We start from the raw sequence: 20,714 nt of genomic DNA on the forward strand, positions 1-20,714 counted from the left end.
ATTTGGAAACACTTTTCATGAAAATATATCATAAAACATTTTACTGAAACCAGCAGAAACTAAACAATTAGTCAAACTTTAAGTATGCTTAAAATTGGCCTTAAGTAAAAAAAGTCTTCAGTTAATCCAAAATGCTGCAGCCGGAGTTCTGACTGGAATTAGTAAGAGAGATCATATTTCTCCTAAGTTAGCTTCTCTCCATTGGCTCCCTGTAAAATCCAGAATTGAATTTAAAACTTCTCTTCTTATAAAGCAATTCATAATCAGGCTCCATCTCATCTTAAAGTCCTCATAGTACCATATTTTCCATGCAGAACGTTCTCAGACTGCAGGTTTACTTTTGATTCATAGTGTTTCTAGATGTACAATGAAAGGCAGAGTTTTTAGCTATCAAAGTGCTGCCATGTAACAAAAGGCTTTACCTTAGCCAGCTGCATAAGCTGGAAAAAACTTTATAACTGCACTAATTTGGCGATCCAATTTAAAATCTCATAGTACCATATTAAAATCAAATTAAATATTACATATTAAAATCAAATAAAATCAAAGGCCAACCAGGGAGGGTTTGCCGGAGCCATTTGGACTGAACACAATCATCTTGTTTTTTTTTATTATTAAACTTCAAAAAACTTAGGGCCATCCAGTCCTTAATGTCATCAAGGCAAGACAGAAGCGATTTTATACAGAAGTCATCCCTTTTTTTCAGCGGCATATAAACTTGACTGTCATCAGCATAACAATGAAAAGAAATGCCATGCTTCCTCAAGATGGAACCCAGAGTAAGTAGATAAAGGAAAAAAAGGAGAGGCCTTAAAATTGACCATTGAGGAATTCCATATAACAGGGGAGCTGCAGATGATTCAGAATCCACAAGGTTCACACTTGTGTCGCTGTCCGCCAAATAGGACCTAAACCATTCTAAAGCGGTACCCTGAACGCCCACCAGATGCTGCAGCCAAGATAATAAAATATTATGGTCCACAGTATCAAAAGCAGTCACATCTAGCAGAACAAGGATCATAAAATCACCATTATCGGTTGCTTGGAGAATGTCATTAAAGACCTTTAGCAATGCTGACTCTGTGCTATGCAGGGTTTTAAAACCCGTTTGAAAGACCTCTAAAAGAATTTGCTCAACTAAAAAAGATTTCAACTGCACATAAACAATTTTCTCTAAGATTTTAGAGATGAAGGGCAGCTTGGAGATGGGCCTAAAATTAGCCAACTCAATGTGGTCGAGACCTAGTTTTTTAAGCAGGGGCTGTATCACCGCATGTTGAAATTTGCCGGGACGATACTTAAAGTCATGCTGCCGTTTATAGTAGACAAAACCAACTGCCCTATACTGGGGAAAACCTCTGCAAGAAAATGAGGAGGAAGAACATCTCGAGGGGAGCATGATGGCTTGATGTTGCTAATGACTTCCTCCAAAAGTGAGAGTGTTACGGGCTCAAACGTATTAAACAGAGCCAGACAAAGGGCACAATCAGATGGGTCAAAGGCAGGAGCTGAGATGGACGCCCTTGTGGTGACAACCTTCTCAGTAAAAAAGTGCAGGAAATGATTGCACACTTCAGCAGAGGATTCCAGGCAGCACAATCTTGTTGAGGGATTTAAAACAAAGTCAATTGTCTTAAATAACACATGTGGATTTTGACTATTTATAACCAGCAGAGACTAAATACCAATGGTAATACGAGCAGCCTGATGACGGAGACCCAGTAAATTGTCGGCCATTTCTCACACAATGCACAATCAAGTTTCAACCCTCTGTTTTTTACTCTGATCTGGCCTTAAAAGGATTTGTGATCTCTTTGCTCACCGGACTCCCAAGCCGGGGCGGTGGCATCTTACTGGTCCTCTTTTCAAACCATCTCAGAGGAGCTAATCACGATATTCAATTCATCCAAACCTGATAAAGAAAGCAGCAATCAAATTACCAGAGATCGAGCAGGATCCAGGGGGAATCAGAGAACGGAATAGAGGACACATAAATATACACCTTACTTCTTGTAGCTCGCCACTGCACATATTATAGTTTGATGACATTCCTATTTTCTTCAAGTCTTAAGCAACGTCTCTTACAAAAGCACCTTTATGGTAAAGCCGAGACATGTCAAATGACAGTTTCATTTCTGGGATTCATTGTTTCCTCTGACCAGATTCAGATTTTAAAGTATAGGTCAGTGATAGATTGACCTACCCAAGTCTGGGAAGGCCATACAGCGCTTCTTAGGTTTTGCCAACTTCTATAGGAATTAGTTACATTAGTTACAGCAACTTACAGCATTATTGCCAGCCTACTTCATGCACTTACCTCCGCCAAGACCCGTTTCACATGTACCCCAGAAGCCCCGCAAGCCTTTAATCATCTTAAAGAGAACTTCACCACAGCCCTCATTCTGACCTTATCCGACAGAGAATCATTGCCAGTGAAGCTTGCACTAGACGAAAGGCGCCATAGGTTGAAGGGAGCAGTTCTTGGTGTGAACAAATCATAAAAACCTTGAGTACCTCTGCATAGCTAAATGCCTGAATGCCCGACAAGCCTGGTGGGCCCTTTTTTTTAGGTGTAACTTCTCCCCCCCGTCTTCTACGTGCTGTGTTTCTAGTTGCCTGGTTAGCGGATGTTGGAACCTTGATTTCTGCTTGCTCTGTCTGTGCTCAAACCAAGCAGGTACATCAAGCACCTACCAGTCACCTTCGCCCATCCTCCATCCCTCTCAGCCACTGGTCCCACATCTCTTTGGATTTTGTCACTGAACCCCCTCTCTCTAAAGCCTTCAATATTACCTTGACTGTAGTGAGCCCTTTCTATAAGATGGTCCACTTTGTTCCCCTGATGAAACTCCCATCTGCTAAGGAGACAGCACACCTGCTTATACCACATGTTTACCTTCACTTTAGGGCGGAGTTCTGTCGCCTGTTGGGGAACTCTGTCAGCTTGTTTTCTAGTTTCCATGCACATCCCAATGCACAGAGCATTTCAACAAGAAGCTGGTGACTGGTCTCCGTCTTCTATGCTCCTGGGACCCACATCTTATTCAACAAAGGTCGTGTGGGTTAAGCACATACACAACTCCCTGCAATCTTCAGCCACTGGATTGATGCCTTTCCAGATGGTGTATGGCTACCAGCCTGTTCAATGCAGAGGGGAAGGACACGTCTGTCCCATGTGCTCAGGCCTCAGTTTGGTACCGTCCCCTGGCCTGGAGGAGAGCCCATTCCTATAAAACTCGTAATTCTTACGAAACTCATAAGAATGAACTTCACCTAACCTTTCACGTTTTGCCAACTTGTTATGAACTTTGCCTTACCTGGTAATGCTCTCTGCTCGCCCCCCCCCCCCCGGTACTGTGAGTGTATGCCTAACTGATCTGTTCTCTCCTTCGTCTTCCCCCTCTTCTCAGTACCGGACCTGCCTCTGTTCCCATTCTCTTCCTTCCTCTACCCTGCTCCGTCTTCGCTTTGGACCTCCCTGTGAAAAAGCCTTGATCGTCGTTTTTTTGTTTTTGTCAGAACTGTCTTTATGTGTATGATTACACACCCTTATCACCCTGGTCTTTAAAGTATGGATTTTGTTATCGTAAGGATTGATGTTAAGATACTAACTGATTTATGTCGTGCTTCTACAAAACAGTAATTACTCTCTTGAAACCCTTCAACTGTTACCAGCCACTATTCCCAGTAAAGACCTGTCTCCACCTGTTACCTTCAGCTCCATTCACTCTCCATTTGAACCGCCATCTTGGTAGTGACATCAGACTCACCTCTCACCCTCGGTAACCACTTCCAGATTGCCACCATCACCAACAGCAGCTCACACTTCATTCTTGCCTCTGTGTGGTCTTTGGCAATGGAGTCTAACCCCTGTCTCGTGACAAAGAAAGTGATCCATAGACATCTAAAAAACTAAATCACATTTTATTGTAAGACATTATATTTTATAATGAAATGTATTATGTAATAAAGTATGTGAAAACATTAACCATGAGAACAGCTTAATTATTTACTAAACAAGTCAGTAGTAGAAGTTAGAACAACATAGATTGCATCATGTCCCTATCCTTAAAGCGACTCCTCAAATACATATATTTCCTTAGTAAAAATATGTTCCAAGACCTTATTTTAACCCAATCCACAGTCTTTTCCTAAAGCTAAAAATGTATTTAACAAATTTATATGATATTCACATTATGTTCTAATCAATGTTTAATGAGCAAAAACAAGAATCTGTACAATTCAGTTTGTTTGGAATGAGACTTTATTATATCTACATAGGGACTAGGTTGCTTTTAATGGAGGCTGTCGTGTTTCTACAGTAACACAAAATAGACCAATCCTAGCTTAGACACCACATCTTTGAAATATCAATGTCTCAAACTGGTTGTAAAAAAAAACAATGATGATTGTTCTGTAGAATAAAATTAGCTTGGTGTAACATCTAAACTTTTTGCAGACAGCCAAAAAAATGTCTACATGGAAAAGTAAACGATATTTGCTTGTTACAGATTTTGTGAATAACATTTCTGTACAAATGTATGATATAATTAAATAGCTTTTTATTATTATTTAGGAGATAATTTTACAATACATATTACTATTGCCGACATTTGTAAAAACTATTAAATAATATGACTTGATAGTAATGACATACATACCCCAATGTATGTAGCCTAACTACACCGTGCAATCTAGTCTGCACCAATTCACACAAAATGTAAAGGGAAATTCACCTGACTGTCACAACTAGCACTTTTAGAAAAGCTGAATACCTGAGCTTTACAACCTAAATAAACTAAACTAAATGAATCCATACCTTTTAGAATATTTGTTTATTTGACTTTAAAAGGAATAACGATAATAAAAAACTATAATAACTAGCATGTCTATTGATATGTTGTACTACATGTTAGTTTATCACAGTTTTGAGTTAGTAAAATCACCCTGGAATATTTTTCCAGAAATTATCATTCTGACAGATGATCTAAACCAACTGTAAAAGAAAGCATAAATAAATGGATTAAGTGTTGAATTTGAAAGTACAAACCAATTCAGTGTTTCAATCACAGGAACTGGCACTGAAATGAAGAAGGAAAGAAAGGTGACACTAAAGAAGAAAGGAAACCAGCACACTAAAAACACTCCCATCACAGTAGCCAGAGTTTTTGTGGCCTTTCTCTCCATCTTAGTGACAGTTGCTCCAGACTTTGTGCTCTGACATGTTGTGCTCTGGATGCTGCGAGCCTGTCTCTGTGCAGCAAGGAAAATCTTCAGGTAGATACAGAGCATTATGATCACTGGGAGATAAAATGCAAAAATAAAACCTATGGTGTTTGCAAATACAACATTAAGTGAACATGTTTCACATGTTCCTTGGTCTAATTCTGCAAAAGTGAAGCTATTTCCAGTTATGACAGATACAGTCCAGCTGATCAGGATCATGACCACAACAGCAGAATGATTTATCTTAATTCTGTAAGTCAGAGGCTGACACACTGCGTAATACCTGTCAATAGAAATACAACATAAGTTCAGAATAGAGCAGGTGCAAAGTGTTACATCTATACTGTCCCGCACTTTGCAAAAAACATTTTCCCTAAAAAGACATGAGCTAAGAGAGAATGCCATGCTGGAAGGAAAGACTAAAACACCGACCAGCAGGTCAGCCACAGCCAGAGACAGGATGAGAGAGTTTGTAGGAGTGTGGAGTTGTTTGAAATAAATGATGGAGATTATTACCAGAAGATTTCCAAAGACTGTAACAACAGACAATGAGCCAAGAAATACATAAAACAAAACACATACTGCAGAAGGGGTACTTATCAGTATGTAAGAAACATTGTATATCTTATAGCAGGGATGCATGTCATAAACAATGGAACCAGTAGACTGTGTTTCCATGCTCCTATAGGTTATAATGATTAGATTAGTGTTTATTATCAATAGTGCTGACAAATGTAAAAAACATGAATTTAGCTCAGTAGAATTATACAATACAAACAACATGACGTTTCTTAAAATAAGAGATGATTTTCATTTTATTTAAAGAATATCATTAGTAATACGCTGCCCCTCAAGATACATACATCATCAGTTTTTGTTGCTTTAACACTGCTGGTGTTATTTATTATGAGTTGTTGTCTCATTAACACAACGATGACGATGTGTGATGATGTGTGATGATGTGTGTGTGTGTGCGTGTGTGTGTGTGTGTGTGCGCGTCCATTACTAGAAATTCTTTCCAAATATTTTGTGTATTTTTGAGTTTGTGCAAGATTACATGATGGATGTGTGGAATCAGATCTTTGTTCCACATGTTGATATAATGTTTTCCAGAGATTTACTTTATGTACAGTACTTACACTATGAATGGACCTAGCTGATTTAGCAGCAAGTTAAGTTCTGCTGTGTGTTTTTCACGTGTTGTGGAACAATAGGGTGTCATTTTAATTTGTCCATTTTTCAGTACCAGTACTTACCTCCACATGTAGAATATTCTGTTACATTATTTTACAGAGTTAAAGTTTTAAATCCATTAAAAACATAAAAATACATAAAAAAATGTAAAGACACAACCTGTAGTCTCTTCCAGCACTATGCCAGACTTGAAGGACATAATAAGAATGAATACTTTATTGATCTCCTTGGGGAATTAGCAGTTTCACAGCTGCCTGACAGTACATATTAGCACTACTACAGGGTTTCTGTGTCTCGTCTAAAGACACCTCAGCAACTAGCCAGGAGGAACTAGGAGTCGAACTGCTCACCATATGGTTTGTAGGCGATTCCTCCACCAACTGAGCAACCCTCCCCCTTAGTTGCGGAGTTAAAATAATGTGTCCATTATTAAGGACTACAGTAACAGTGTGGCAAATTCTAAATAGTAATTCTAGACATCTTTAAACTCTGATCCTGTCTTCATTGAATTATATGAGATTTATTTTTATTACATCAGTGATACAAAGGGAAAACTTCCACTGTTGCGAAGGTTGTGGTTCAGGAGCCTAACAAATTTAGAATTAAGTCCTTCATGTCTTGCAGCCACTTCTAAGGAATTTAGGTTAAAACTTTAATGAGTCTTTGCTGAGTCACATTTGTGTAAAAAGAAACCTCCTTGTCAGATTCAAGCATTAAGAAGGTTGGAAAAAAAATAAACCAACCTTTAAAATTCAAATTTTTGCAACATAGTGTCTGTAATTAATCTATAACAGATTTACATTTAGTTATTAAATGACCTTTTTAATATGCATTTCTGAATCCACCTCCTGGATGATACAGATTAGTACTGTACTGTATTAGTAATGCATATGTCTGTGTGCGACTGTGTGCTTGTACAGTATATGCATATGTAATACACAGTTCTTATCAGTTTACATCACTGTAAAAGTTCAATCAGTGCAGTTTTGAGTTAGTACAATCACCTTGAATTATTTTCCCAGAGATAATCATTCTGAAAGCTGATCTGAACCAGCTGTAGAAAAGAGCGTAAATAAAAGGATTGAGCGTTGAATTGGACAGTGCAAGCCAGTTAAGTAATTCAATGAAAGGAAGTGGCAAATAAACCTGACTGAAAGAACGAGTAGTGGTACAAATAAAAAAAGGCAGCCAACACATCAAAAAAATCCCCATCACAGTAGCCAGTGTTTTGGTGGCTTTTCTCTCCATCTTACTGACAGTTGCTCCTATCTTTGTGCTCTGGATGCTGCGTGCTTGTCTCTGTGCCACGAGGAAAATCTTCAAGTACACACAGAGGAAAAACTAAAACACCAACAAGCAGGTCAGCCACAGAAAGAGAGAGAACAAGGTAGTTTGTGGGAGTGTGGAGCTGTTTGAAGTAAACGATGGAGATTATTACAAGAAGGTTTCCACATACAGTTACAACAGATAATGAATCCAGGAAAATATGAAACATTACACATAATGTGGAAGGGTTACTTGACAGAATGTAAGAGAGTTTTGTAGCAGGGATGTATGTCAGTGAGGATACTAGACCCATTAATGCCAATATCCATTTCAACGCAATGGTCTGTTCCTGCAAATCATTAAAACATGTAATGTAGGAATAAATCATTTTGCATTAGTATTCATGCACAATACAAAATAGTTTTGTCTGAGCTAATCACACCTGCCCTACCTTGTCGACAGTCCACACATCAGCACTGATGGTTGTCCCTGGCTACACTGCCGGACTTGATCTTTATTACTGTTTGTCTCATTACTGTGGTTAGTAGAAAGGTGTCTTGTCCAATCACATGTTTACATTTACATTTAGCAGACGCTTTTTTATCCAAAGCGACTTACAAGTCAGTACAAGTTACAATGGTAGGCAGGGCAGCGTGAGGACCCCTACTGGATGTAGACCACAGCTGGGATTTGAACCCCAGTCTCGATGATGTTACCACTACACTAACTAGCAAGGGTAAGAGTGTGTAGTGTGTGTGTGTGTGTGTGTGTGTGTGTGTGTGTGTGTGTGTGTGTGTGTGTGTGTGTGTGTGTGTGTGTGTGTGTGTGTGTTCAGGATGATTTATTTTATAGCAGAACTGCAGAACAGTATGTCATGATTCCAGCCTCGTTGCTGCTGGTTTTTCACCCCGTGCTCTTATTTTGCCAACTTCCTGTTTCCTCTTCCCAGTCTGATTACATGCACTCACTTAATTGGTTACACCTGGTTTCCCCCACAGTATAAATACCGGCCTGCTCACCTGTTTCCCCTGCCAGATAGTTTGTTCTCAACTCCCGGACACTATCCTGCGTTTCCTTGAACTGATATGTTTTGGATTTTTTTGGACTCTGCCTGATCTGGACCCCGTCTCTTGCCTGACCCCCTGGTGCTGTGAGTTCTGTTTACTACCGGTCATTCCCCCTGCTCACGGTACCAGACCTGCACCTGGACCTGCCTGATTCCCTTTCTCTGCCCTGTACCCTTTCTACAATGTCTACCCTGGATTCCCCCTCGATGGACCAGCCTGACCTGATCCTGCTTCCCCTCTGGTTCCCTGCTCTGACTGTTTGGACCGCCTTTGTGTTTCGACCTGGATTGTCTTTCTGTTGTGGATTTTGCCTGCTGGACCTTTCTCTGAACTGCCTATCTGTGTATGACCTGGATTACCCTTGACCTCTGAGTTTAGTCTTTCGGATTTATTGTTTGGACTGCCTGTGTACAAAACCTCACTGTTTTCCCTCATTTGGACATTGGATTTCATCACACTCTGTGACTGTTTTCTCATTGTGATTTCGTTACTCTGGTTACACTCTTGGACACTCTCCACCGATTGTCAGTTGCCACCATTCACCATCTCCATTGTCCATTTTGTCCATGTCCTCTCCGTTGGTAGGCCATCTTGGTTTTGACGTCACTTCCGGTTTCCAAACAGACCACCATACTCATCCTACTTCATCTCCTCCTATCTAGTGACTGTTTCATTCAATTCATTGATTCACTGTGTTCTGTTGATATAAAATAAAGATTGACTACTCAGTTCTGCCCTGTCTGATCTCTGGCCATGGAGTGCTTCATGCAGCTCATGACACAGTGTATATACAATCACAAACTTTCCCCCTGGTCCATTTAGATTTAAATAAAAATGTAAATGCTGTTGGGAACCAATATTTTGCCCAATTAATATGGCAAAATAAATAAACGCCAACAATCACTTTTACAGTAAATTTTTATTTTATTTAAATTATTATAAATCCAAGAGAAAGAATGAAAATTAAGTCTAATTTTAACTTTGTGATTTACATTCTCTCTCTCTCTCTCTCTCTCTCTCTCTCTCTCTCACTCACACACACACACACAGAATACACAGAGAAAACAGATATGGATTTTGTTGATTGATCTCAGTAATTTCATAGTAACAGTGATCTCTCCGACAGCAGTATGTTCCACAACAAAGCAGTCATTTAGCAGACGCTTTTATCCAAAACAACTTACAAGTAGGGTACAAGGGTAGACAGGGTAAGAGTGAGGAGGTCTTGCCTAAGGACCCCTACTGGAGGTAGGCCACAGCTGGGACTTCCAGTCTCCCACATGGGAGGTGGTGATGTTACCACTACACTAACCAGCCGCCTAAGGGCATGATGTCTCGTGGTTTTATTAAATATATCTATCAAGCATACAGTGATCATGGAAAAGGAGTGTTTTAAATTGAAAATAATAATAACCAAAGAAGCATTTCTTTATATTAAATATTTAAGTCAGTGTATATATATTGTAAATATCATTGTGCCAGTATGAGTTGGAATATTTCGACATAGTTAATACATGTATACATGTATTTGACATTTTAAACTGACAATTCAAGGTTAATGGGTTTAATGGCTTGATTTTTTTTTTACTGTCATGACTGTTGGCCATCAGCTCTCCAAACAATATGTTAAGATAGTTTTGTGTTAGCAAAATCACCTTTAAATAATTTTCCAGAAACAATTATTTTGAAAGCTGCTCGGAACCAGCTGTAAAAGAAGGCATAGATGAACGGATTGAGCATTGAATTTAACAGAGCGAACCAGTTGAGAGTTTCAAACACTGCTGCTGGAACGGAGACATTATTCAAAAGCTGAAAGCTAAAACAGAGGAAGAAAGGAGTCCAGCACATCAGAAAAACCCCTAAAACAGTAGCCAGAGTTTTTGTGGCCTTTCTTTCCATCTTACTGACAGTTGCTCCAGACTTTGTGCTCTGACAGGTTATGTTGCGGATGCTGCGTGCCTGTCTCTGTGCCACAAGGAAAATTTTCAGGTAGATACAGAGCATTATAATCACTGGTAGATAAAAAGCAAAAATAGGTCCCAAAATATTTGCAAGTAAAACATCTTTTAAACATGCTGCTTCACACTTTTCATAATGTAATCCTGCAACTAAAAAGCCCACAGCAACAAGCACAGAAACAGTCCAGCTCACCAGTATCATGATCACAACAACATGAAAATTCATCTTAGTCCTGTATGTGAGAGGGTGACACACTGCGTAATATCTATCAATGGAAATACAACACAAATTCAAAATTGAAGCCGTGCTCAGTGTTGCATCAAAGCTGCTTCGCGCTTTGCAAAATGAATTTTCACGATACAGACATGAGCTCACAGTGAATCTGGTGCTGAAAGGAAACACCAGGATGCCGACCAGCAGGTCAGCCACAGCCAGAGAGAGGATGAGAGAGTTTGTAGGAGTGTGGAGCTGTTTAAAGTAAATGATGGAGATTATAATGAAAAGGTTTCCACATACGATTACCACAGACAGAGAGCCAAGACAAATATACAACAAAACACATATTGTGGACGGAGTGTTTATCAGGACATAAGAGACCTTATCTAAGTCATAACAGGGAGGTATGTGATCAGCAGCAGTGCGGTTGACAGGAACTTGTGGTGCCATCCTTCTGGGTTCCTGCGAATCATTTGTTTCTATTAATAATCCACAATTCTGCAAAATGACAAAATATCATTTTAAATTCATTCAGCAATCGCATTTCTCTATAAGAAAAGAAAATATCTCAGGTTATTATGTCATACCTTTTAAAAGTCCAAGCTTGGTTTCCAGTCAGTGTTTATGGTAGTTCTTCCTAACAGCACCACTGTGTACAGTCTCCATATATAAATTCCGGCCTCATTTTCATAATGAATACATTATATTATTGTCGAATCAGATGTGGGACTTCTCATCTCTCTGTTGCTTTTAATTTTATTGTTATGGTAATCAGTTGTCACATGTGTCTTGTGAAGAACATAATCTTCTTTAACTTAACTTAACTTATAGGCAACTTTTTTTTTTTTCTAATCCTAACAGTGTTTTTTTGGTGCATAAACCCAAGCCCTATTTGCTCCATTTAGGTCTAAAACCATTCAAAGAGCTTTGTTTTTTAGTATTTTTTACTGTTGAGGGTCAAAATAATTGTTACACAAGCCATGTCATTTCAAATAGATATGAGTGGCCACAGCATTGTAATAACATACACTTATATTTAATACCATTCAACAACAAAGAGACCTTTGTGAGTTAATATTACAATATCTCCCTTCGCCCCATATAGACTTTCTCTTCCTCCACTCGACGGCCTGTCATGCATTTGTTTTACCTGTTTGTCCCTGTCCCTTCATAAGGTCCCCTCAGTTTTCCACTCATTACTGGTTTGCTGACCAAACCAGTAATGTAAATTTCTTCATAACAGTATAACAGGATATGTCAGTATATGTTGTATAACAGGACATCATTCAGCTCTGTGATGGTACTTGTGGCATCAGATGGACCAATACATGCACCATAGGTACCTAATTGATTTTAGATCAGGAAAACATGAGTTCCAGTCAGTTGAATTATTACATTGGTAGTTCTGGAACTGCCCACCTACTTTGGTCACACAAAAGTAGTGTGACCTTCTTCTGCACTAAGAGGAAGCCAGGGCCCAAAACACTAGTCTAAATTCTGTCAATTGTTTTGAGGTTTCAGTCCCTCTACCTCACAAAACTCAAGGTACCATTGGTAATGGCTTGTAAATTAAGCGGTGGTGTCCAACATGTGATCCACTAAATAACAGGGCTTTCCACAAACATGGGTTTTTCGCACTTTGGGTGTCAGCAACCTCAGCTCCCTTTGTGCTTTTGCATTTTGAGTAGTGTAACAAATGGGTTCTCCAGGACAAAGGCTGCCACAACTTTTAGCAGGGAAGTGCAGGTGGGGGGTGAAAGGAGAGATTATTACATGGAGTGATGCTGCCTCATCTTTAAATCAAATCCAGTGAGTATTAAACGTTAAAACAACACAGTTTGTATAATGTCCTTACCCTTAAAGCCTCTCTATGTAAATTAAAATACATATATTTGTTTAGTAAAAATAAGTTCCAAGTACTTAATTTAACCAAATCCACAATGTACCCCTAAAGCTTCAAATGTCCTTTTGGTCTGAATCCATCCTTTAACATAGCACTTTCCTTTCATAATGCAATTTCTTTTTCAGCAGGGATTAGTAACGGTAACAGCCATTTTGGGTATCTGTTCAACAGATTAGAAAAAAATGTGTTGTGCACAAAATTGTCACATTATCTAAAGAACTTTTTTGCTTTTAAGTATAGGACAGAATACCATTTCCATAGCTGCACAGAAAATATGAAACTAACTTCAATTTTTATTTTTGTTATTATAAATCAATTCAGTGTCTAAAATTAATAGTGTAAGATTTAGAGGGCTTTCTTAGCAGACATGGTATATAATATTCACATTATGTTGTCATTATGTGTGTATATGTAATGAGCAGAAAGAGCAGTGCAATGTTTTGTTTGCAATGAAAGGAACCTACTACCTATGTACATATAGTAAAGGCTTATACTATATCTACATAGGAAGTAGGTTCCTTTCATTGGAGGGTGTCATGTTTCCACAGTAGCACAGAATAGACCAAACCAAAGGCTACTTTACGCACTACATCTTTAAAGAAGCTTTGATTTATCAGTGTGTAACGGGTTGTAAAAACATTGATGATTATTCTGTTGAATAAAAATTACTTGGTGAATTACTTAGTGTAACATCAAAAATTTTTGCACACATTCAAAAAACTGGCTAAATGGAAAAGCAAATAATATTTGCTAGTTTCAGTTTATGAGAGTAACATTTCACAAAGTATTGTATAAGATAATAGCATAACTTATATTTTTTGGTTGTCTGTTAGGAGATAATTTTACACAGCATACTACTATTACAGACATTTAAAAAAACATAATGTGACATGATAGTAATGACATGTATAACCCAATATATGTAACCTCACTACACTGCACTGCATCTGGTGTGTATCAATTCAGACAATGCAAAATGAGCAGACTGTCACAACCAGCATTTTTAGAAAGCTGGATACCCGAGCTTCACTGTTTAAATTAAACTGACATGAATCCATACATTTTACTGTATCTGTTTATTTGAATATAAAGGGAATAACAGTTCTAAGTGAATCTCTGAATTAAATTAATAACCATGTTTATTGATATGTTGTTAGTTCAGCAAATCACAATTTTGAGTTAGTAAAATCACCCTGAAATATTTTTCCAGAAATTATCATTCTGACAGATGATCTAAACCAACTGTAAAAGAAACCATAAATAAATGGATTGAGTGTTGAATTTCACAGTATAATCCAATACAGCGTTTCTATCACAGGAACTGGCACTGAAATGAAGAAGGAAAGAAAGGTGACACTAAAGAAGAAAGGAAACCAGCACACTAAAAACACTCCCATCACAGTAGCCAGAGTTTTTGTGACCTTTCTCTCCATCTTACTGACAGTTGCTCCAGACTTTGTGCTCTGACATGTTGTGCTCTGGATGCTGTGAGCCTGTCTCTGTGCAGCAAGGAAAATCTTCAGGTAGATACAGAGCATTATGATCACTGGGAGATAAAATACAAGAATAAACCCTATGGTGTTTGCAAATATAATGTTAAGTGAACATGTTTTACATTTTCCTTGGTCTAATTCTGCAAAAGTGAAGCTATTTCCAGTTATGACAGATACAGTCCAGCTGATCAGGATCATGACCACAACAGCAGAATGATTTATCTTAATTCTGTAAGTCAGAGGCTGACACACTGCATAATACCGGTCAACAGAAATACAACATAAGTTCAGAATTGAGCAGGTGCAAAGTGTTATATCTATGCTGTCCCGCACTTTCTAAAAGACATTTTCCTTAAAAAGACATATAAAAAATTCCTTAAAAAGAGCTGATAGGGAACGCCATGCTGGAAGGAAAGACTAAAACCCCGACCAGCAGGTCAGCCACTGCCAGAGACAGGATGAGTGAGTTTGTAGGAGTGTGGAGTTGTTTGAAATAAATGATGGAGATTATTACTAGAAGATTTCCACAGACTGTAACAACAGACAATGAGCCAATAAATACATAAAATAAAACACATACTTCAGAAGGGGTACTTATCAGTATGTAAGAAACATTGTCTATTTTATAGCAGGGATGCATGTCATAAACAATGGAACCAGTAGACTGTGTTTCCATGCTCCTACTGGTTATAATGATTAGATTAGCGTTTATAATCAATAGTGCTGACAAATGTAAAAAACATGCATTTAACTCAATAGCAATGTACAAAACAAACAGCATGATGTTTCTTAAAAGAAAAAAAAAATTCCATTTAATTTGAAGAATATCATTAATAGTACACTGTCCCCTCAAGATAAATGATGCAACAACACTGCTCATTAGTTTCTGTTGCTGTAACACTGCTGGTGTTGATTATTGTCATCTCATTAACATAATGATGACGATTTCAGTTGTCCAGTCAGACTTGTATTACATTACTATACATCCTTTCCAAATATGAGTTTGTGCAAGATTACATGATAAATGTGTTGAATCAGCTCATGTTTTCTAGAGATGTACTTTATGTACAGTATTTACACCATGAATGGACCTAGCTGACCCAGCATCACGTTAAGTTTTGCTGTTTGTTTTTTGTAATGTGTTGTGACATAATAAAGTATCATTTTATTTGTCAGCTTTTCAGTACCAGGATTTTACCTCCACATATAGAATATTTTGTTATATTATTTTACTGAGTTGAAGTTTTAAATCCCTGGAAACCCTGATATTCATATTAAAAGGATTAATGAGCTTATCTCTCTGTGTAACTGAACTTTCAATTAAGATGCTAACTCAACTAGATGATACAACCTGATATAACTGAATATAGTGCTTAACATGGGTGTAGAAAACATATTATGGACATATTTAGCCTTTAAAAATAATGCTTAAGACAGGCTTCAGTCTTGGTCAAACTCTGAAACACATTTTAGCCTCTTAATATGTCAACTAAAGAAGATTTAAGCACTGCATTGTTTGACTTCACTGAAATTTAACATCACAGTGAACCTGTAGTCTCTTACAGGTTGACCTGACTTGGAATACATACACTTAGTTCCTAACTTCAAAAAATAATGTGTCCATTATTAAGGATTACTTTTTTACTTTTTTTTATAGTGGCAAATTCTAAAATAGTTAATGAGATCTGTGTTTTTGCTATTTGGTGATGTTTTACAAACACAGCTTTCATTCTGTTCCTGTCGTCAGTGAATTATGTGAGATTTATTTTAATTACATTAGTGATACAAAGGGGAAGCTTCCACTGTTGTGAAGGTTGTGGTTCAGGAGCATAATTAATTTACAATGAAGTCCTTCATCTCTTGCAGCCACTCTTAAGGTATTAATGTTAAAAGTGAATTGAGTCTTTGCTGAGTGACATTTGTGTAAAACAAACCTTCTTGTCAGAGTCAAACGTCAGGAGCCCTGTCTAAGATGGTTGGAGTGGTAGTATCTGTAATTAATCTATAAAAACTTCTATTGACACATTCACCCCTAGATATCAAATGATTTCTTTAATATGCACTTTTGTATTCACCACCTGTATGGTACTGATTAGTACAGTAATGTACATACATCACTGTGTATGACTGTGTGTGTATGCATGTGCCATACATGGATCTTATCAGTTCAGCATTGCAAAAGTTAAATCAGAGTTTTGAGTTAGTAAAATCATCTTGAATTATTTTCCCAGAGATAATCATTCTGAAAGCTGATCTGAACCAGCTGTAGAAAAGAGCGTAAATAAAAGGATTGAGCGTTGAATTGGACAGTGCAAGCCAGTTAAGTAATTCAATGAAAGGAAGTGGCAAATGAACCTGACTGAAAGAACGAGTAGTGGTACAAATAAAAAAAGGCAGCCAACACATCAAAAAAATCCCCATCACAGTAGCCAGTGTTTTGGTGGCTTTTCTCTCCATCTTACTGACAGTTGCTCCTATCTTTGTGCTCTGGATGCTGCGTGCTTGTCTCTGTGCCACGAGGAAAATCTTCAAGTACACACAGAGCATTAAAAGGACTGGGAGGTAAAAAGAGAAAATGAGTCCCATGATGTTTAACAGTACAGCATCAATGAAACAGCTGTTGGCACATTTTTCATGGTTTAGTCCTAAAATCATGAAGCTAAGTCCAATTATGACAGCAATACCCCAGCTCACCACAATCATCATCACAACAACATGATTATTTATCTTAGTTTTATATGTCAGCGGCTGACACACTGCGTAATATATGTCAATAGAAATACAGCACAAGTTTAGTATAGAAGAGGTGCAAAGTGTTACATCAAAAGTTCCACGTACTCTGCAAAATACATGTTTGTAGTAGAGACAGAAGGTGATAGAGAATTCCATGGTTAGAGGAAAAACTAAAACACCAACAAGCAGGTCAGCCACAGAAAGAGAGAGAACAAGGTAGTTTGTGGGAGTGTGGAGCTGTTTGAAGTAAACGATGGAGATTATTACAAGAAGGTTTCCACATACAGTTACAACAGATAATGAATCCAGGAAAATATGAAACAATACACATAATGTGGAAGGGTTACTTGACAGAACGTAAGAGACATCTGTTTTGTAGCAGGGATGTATGTCAGTGAGGATACTAGACCCATTAATGCCGATAGCCATTTCAACGCAATGGTCTGTTCCTGCAAATCATTAAAACATGTAATGTAGGAATAAATCATTTTACATTAGTATGCATGCACAATACAAAATAGTTTTGTCTGAGCTAATCACACCTGCCCTACCTTGTCGACAGTCCACACATCAGCACTGATGGTTGTCCCTGGCTACACTGCCGGACTTGATCTTTATTACTGTTTGTCTCATTACTGTGGTTAGTAGAAAGGTGTCTTGTCCAATCACATGTGGTAAAAGTGTATAATGTGTGTGTGTGTGTGTGTGTGTGTGTGTGTGTGTGTGTGTTTATGTTCCGGATGATTTATTTTATAGCAGAACTGCAGAACAGTATATACAATCACAAACTTTCCCCCTGGTCCATTTAGATTTAAATGAAAATGTAAATACTGTTGGGAACCAATATTTTGCCCAATTGTTGATTGATCTCAGTAAGTTCATAGTAACAGTGATCTTCAAATTAATTGTGATCTCTCCGACAGCAGTATGTTCCACAACAAAGCAGTCATTTAGCAGACGCTTTTATCCAAAGCAATTTACAAGTAGGGTACAAGGGTAGACAGGGTAAGAGTGAGGAGGTCTTGCCTAAGGACCCCTACTGGAGGTAGGCCACAGCTGGGACTTCCAGTCTCCCACATGGGAGGTGTTGATGTTAGCACTACACTAACCAGCTGCCCAAAAGGTCATGATCTCTCGTGTTTTTATTAAATATATTTATTAAGCATAAAGTGATAATGGAAAAGGAGTGTTTTAAAATACATATAATAATAACCAAAGAAGCATTTCTTCTCTGTAACTGTGGATTAGGCCAAAAAAACATCCTGGAGGAATTTCAATGTTACCATAAATAATGTGTGTTCTCTCAATTCAATTCAATTCAATTCAATTTTATTTGTATAGAGCCAATTTACAACAGAAGTTATCTCAAGGCACTTTACAGTGTAAGGTTTAACACCTTACAGAAAATATTTATACAAAAAATTATAGAGAAAACCCAACAATCCCATTTGAGCAAGCTTTAGGCAACAGTGGAGAGGAAAAACTCCCTTTAGAGGAAGAAACCTCCAGCAGAACCAGGCTCATAGTGGGCGGCCATCTGCCTTGACCGGTTGGGGTGAGTGGAAAGAGAAGAGAGAAAAGAACAGCAGGCAATAAAGACAACAACAAGCATCAAGAACATTGGGCAGATGAACTGGATTCTGGAGATGTACAGCTCCAGGCCGAGGATACCTGCAGAAAAGTACAGAGAGAGGGAGACAGAGAGGAGGAAACACAACTAAAAGAGAGAGAAGACACAAAGTTAATGACATGCAATGGTGGCATTTGCATTGATACAGGAGAAAGGAGAGAGGAGAGGAGCTCAGTGTATCAGTAGAGGTCCCCCAGCAGAATAACCTATATCAGCATAACTAAGAGATGGTTCAGAGTCACCTGATCCATCTCTAACTATAAGCTTTATAAAAAAGGAAAGTTTTAAGTCTAGTCTTAAATGTAGAGACGGTGTCTGCCTCCCGAACCTGAACTGGGAGCTGGTTCCACAGGAGAGGGGCTTGGTAGCTAAAGGCTCTGCCTCCCATTCTACATTTGGAAACTCTAGGAACCACAAGTAAACCTGCAGTCTGAGAACGGAGAGTTCTGCTTAGAAGATAAGGAACTATGAGGTCTTTAAGATAAGATGGAGCCTGATTATTAAGGGATTTATAAGTTAGGAGAAGAATTTTAAATGGTACAATTCACAAATCCGTAGCTTAAAGCAGAAATCACGTAAGTTGGACAGGAGGTGGCGTTCCACCAATTTAGATGAATATTGCCTAGCCTGGAAAGATAGTTTAATAATATATAAAAAAGCCCTGCGTAAAGCTAGAACTTCATATTACTCCTCATTAATAGAGGCAAATAAGAACAACCCCAGATTTCTTTTCAGCACTGTAGCCAGGCTGATAAAGAGTCATAGCTCTGTTGAACCTAGTATTCCCTCAACTCTCAGCAGCAATGACTTCATGAATTTCTTTACAAATAAAATCATAACTATTAGAGAAAAAATTGATCAGATCCTCCCTGCATATAGCATGGATTGTACAACAACTCTAGATCCACGCTCGTACTTAGACTGCTTCCTCCCCGTAGATCATTCTGAATTAATTTCAGTAATTAATTCCTCTAAACCATCAACATGTCTCTTAGATCCCATCCCGACTAGACTCCTCAAGGATGTCTTACCTTTGATCAGCACGTCCATATTAGATCAGATCAATCTGTCTTTACAAATAGGCTACGTACCACAGGCTTTTAAGGTTGCTGTAGTCAAGCCCCTACTCAAAAAGCCTACTCTGGACTCAGGGGTCTTAGCGAATTATAGACCAATATCCAATCTGCCCTTTATCTCTAAAATCCTTGAGAAGATAGTTTCTAAGCAATTGTACGACCACCTGCGTAGCAATAACTTGTATGAAGATTTCCAGTCAGGATTTAGAGTACATCATAGTACAGAAACAGCACTGGTAAAGGTCACTAATGATCTTCTACTAGCATCAGACAATGGACTACTCTCTATACTCGTTGTGTTAGATCTTAGTGCTGCATTCGACACTATAGATCACAACATTTTATTACACAGACTGGAACATGTCATTGGAATCAAAGGAACAGCACTAGAGTGGTTTAAATTGTATCTATCGGATAGATTTCAGTTTGTACACGTTAATGATGAGTCTTCCATGCACAGCAAAGTCAGCTATGGAGTTCCACAGGGATCTGTGCTTGGACCGATTCTTTTCACTTTATATATGTCCGCTTTAGGCAATATTATTAGGAAACACTCTATAAATTTCCATTGTTATGCAGATGATACCCAGCTATATTTATCTATGAAACCAGGAGAAACTAATCAATTAGTCAAACTTCAGGAATGCTTAAAAGACATAAAGACCTGGATGTCCTCCAATTTCCTTCTCCTAAATCCGGACAAGACAGAGGTTATACTGTTTGGGCCTAAAAATCTCAGAGACACTATGTCTAAACACATTCTCACCATTGATGACTTAGTTATGGCCTCAAGTAATACTGTAAGAAACCTCTGAGTTATCTTTGATCAGGATATCTCCTTCACTTCATACATCAAAGAAATCTCTAGAACTGCCTTTTTTCACCTAAGAAACATTGCTAAAATTAGGAGCATCCTGTCCCAAAGTGATGCTGAAAAACTAGTCCATGCAT

General features: G+C 38.2%; 3 protein-coding genes and 1 pseudogene across 3 annotated transcripts; all 4 read right to left on the bottom strand.

Annotated features, from left to right (window-relative positions):
* Nucleotides 1-4,920: 4,920 nt before the first annotated feature.
* On the bottom strand, nt 4,921-5,904 carry LOC113149549 (trace amine-associated receptor 1-like). Its single transcript, XM_026341749.1, has one exon. It carries the CDS (start codon nt 5,902-5,904, stop codon nt 4,921-4,923), a length of 984 nt encoding a protein of 327 aa, XP_026197534.1.
* Nucleotides 5,905-10,379: 4,475 nt separating this feature from the next.
* On the bottom strand, nt 10,380-11,378 carry LOC113149589 (trace amine-associated receptor 1-like). Its single transcript, XM_026341796.1, has one exon. The coding sequence runs from the start codon at nt 11,376-11,378 to the stop codon at nt 10,380-10,382; it is 999 nt and encodes a 332-aa protein (XP_026197581.1).
* Nucleotides 11,379-13,997: 2,619 nt separating this feature from the next.
* On the bottom strand, nt 13,998-15,000 carry LOC113149590 (annotated as a pseudogene).
* A 1,511-nt stretch (nt 15,001-16,511) lies between these two features.
* Nucleotides 16,512-18,185, bottom strand: LOC113149591 (trace amine-associated receptor 1-like). Its single transcript, XM_026341797.1, has 2 exons — nt 18,167-18,185; nt 16,512-17,506 (listed from the first exon to the last, which is right to left on the bottom strand). The coding sequence occupies exons 1-2, from the start codon at nt 18,183-18,185 to the stop codon at nt 16,512-16,514; spliced, it is 1,014 nt and encodes a 337-aa protein (XP_026197582.1).
* Nucleotides 18,186-20,714: the final 2,529 nt, after the last annotated feature.

This window comes from Anabas testudineus, chromosome 24, assembly GCF_900324465.2.
Source record: "Anabas testudineus chromosome 24, fAnaTes1.2, whole genome shotgun sequence".
Classification (NCBI taxonomy): Eukaryota; Metazoa; Chordata; class Actinopteri; order Anabantiformes; family Anabantidae; genus Anabas; species Anabas testudineus.

What these genes read in the sequence shown, in the direction of transcription:
- LOC113149549 (XM_026341749.1), bottom strand. Translation starts at nt 5,904, where the DNA reads ATGGAAACACAGTCTACTGGTTCCATTGTTTATGACATGCATCCCTGC.
- LOC113149589 (XM_026341796.1), bottom strand. Translation starts at nt 11,378, where the DNA reads ATGGCACCACAAGTTCCTGTCAACCGCACTGCTGCTGATCACATACCT.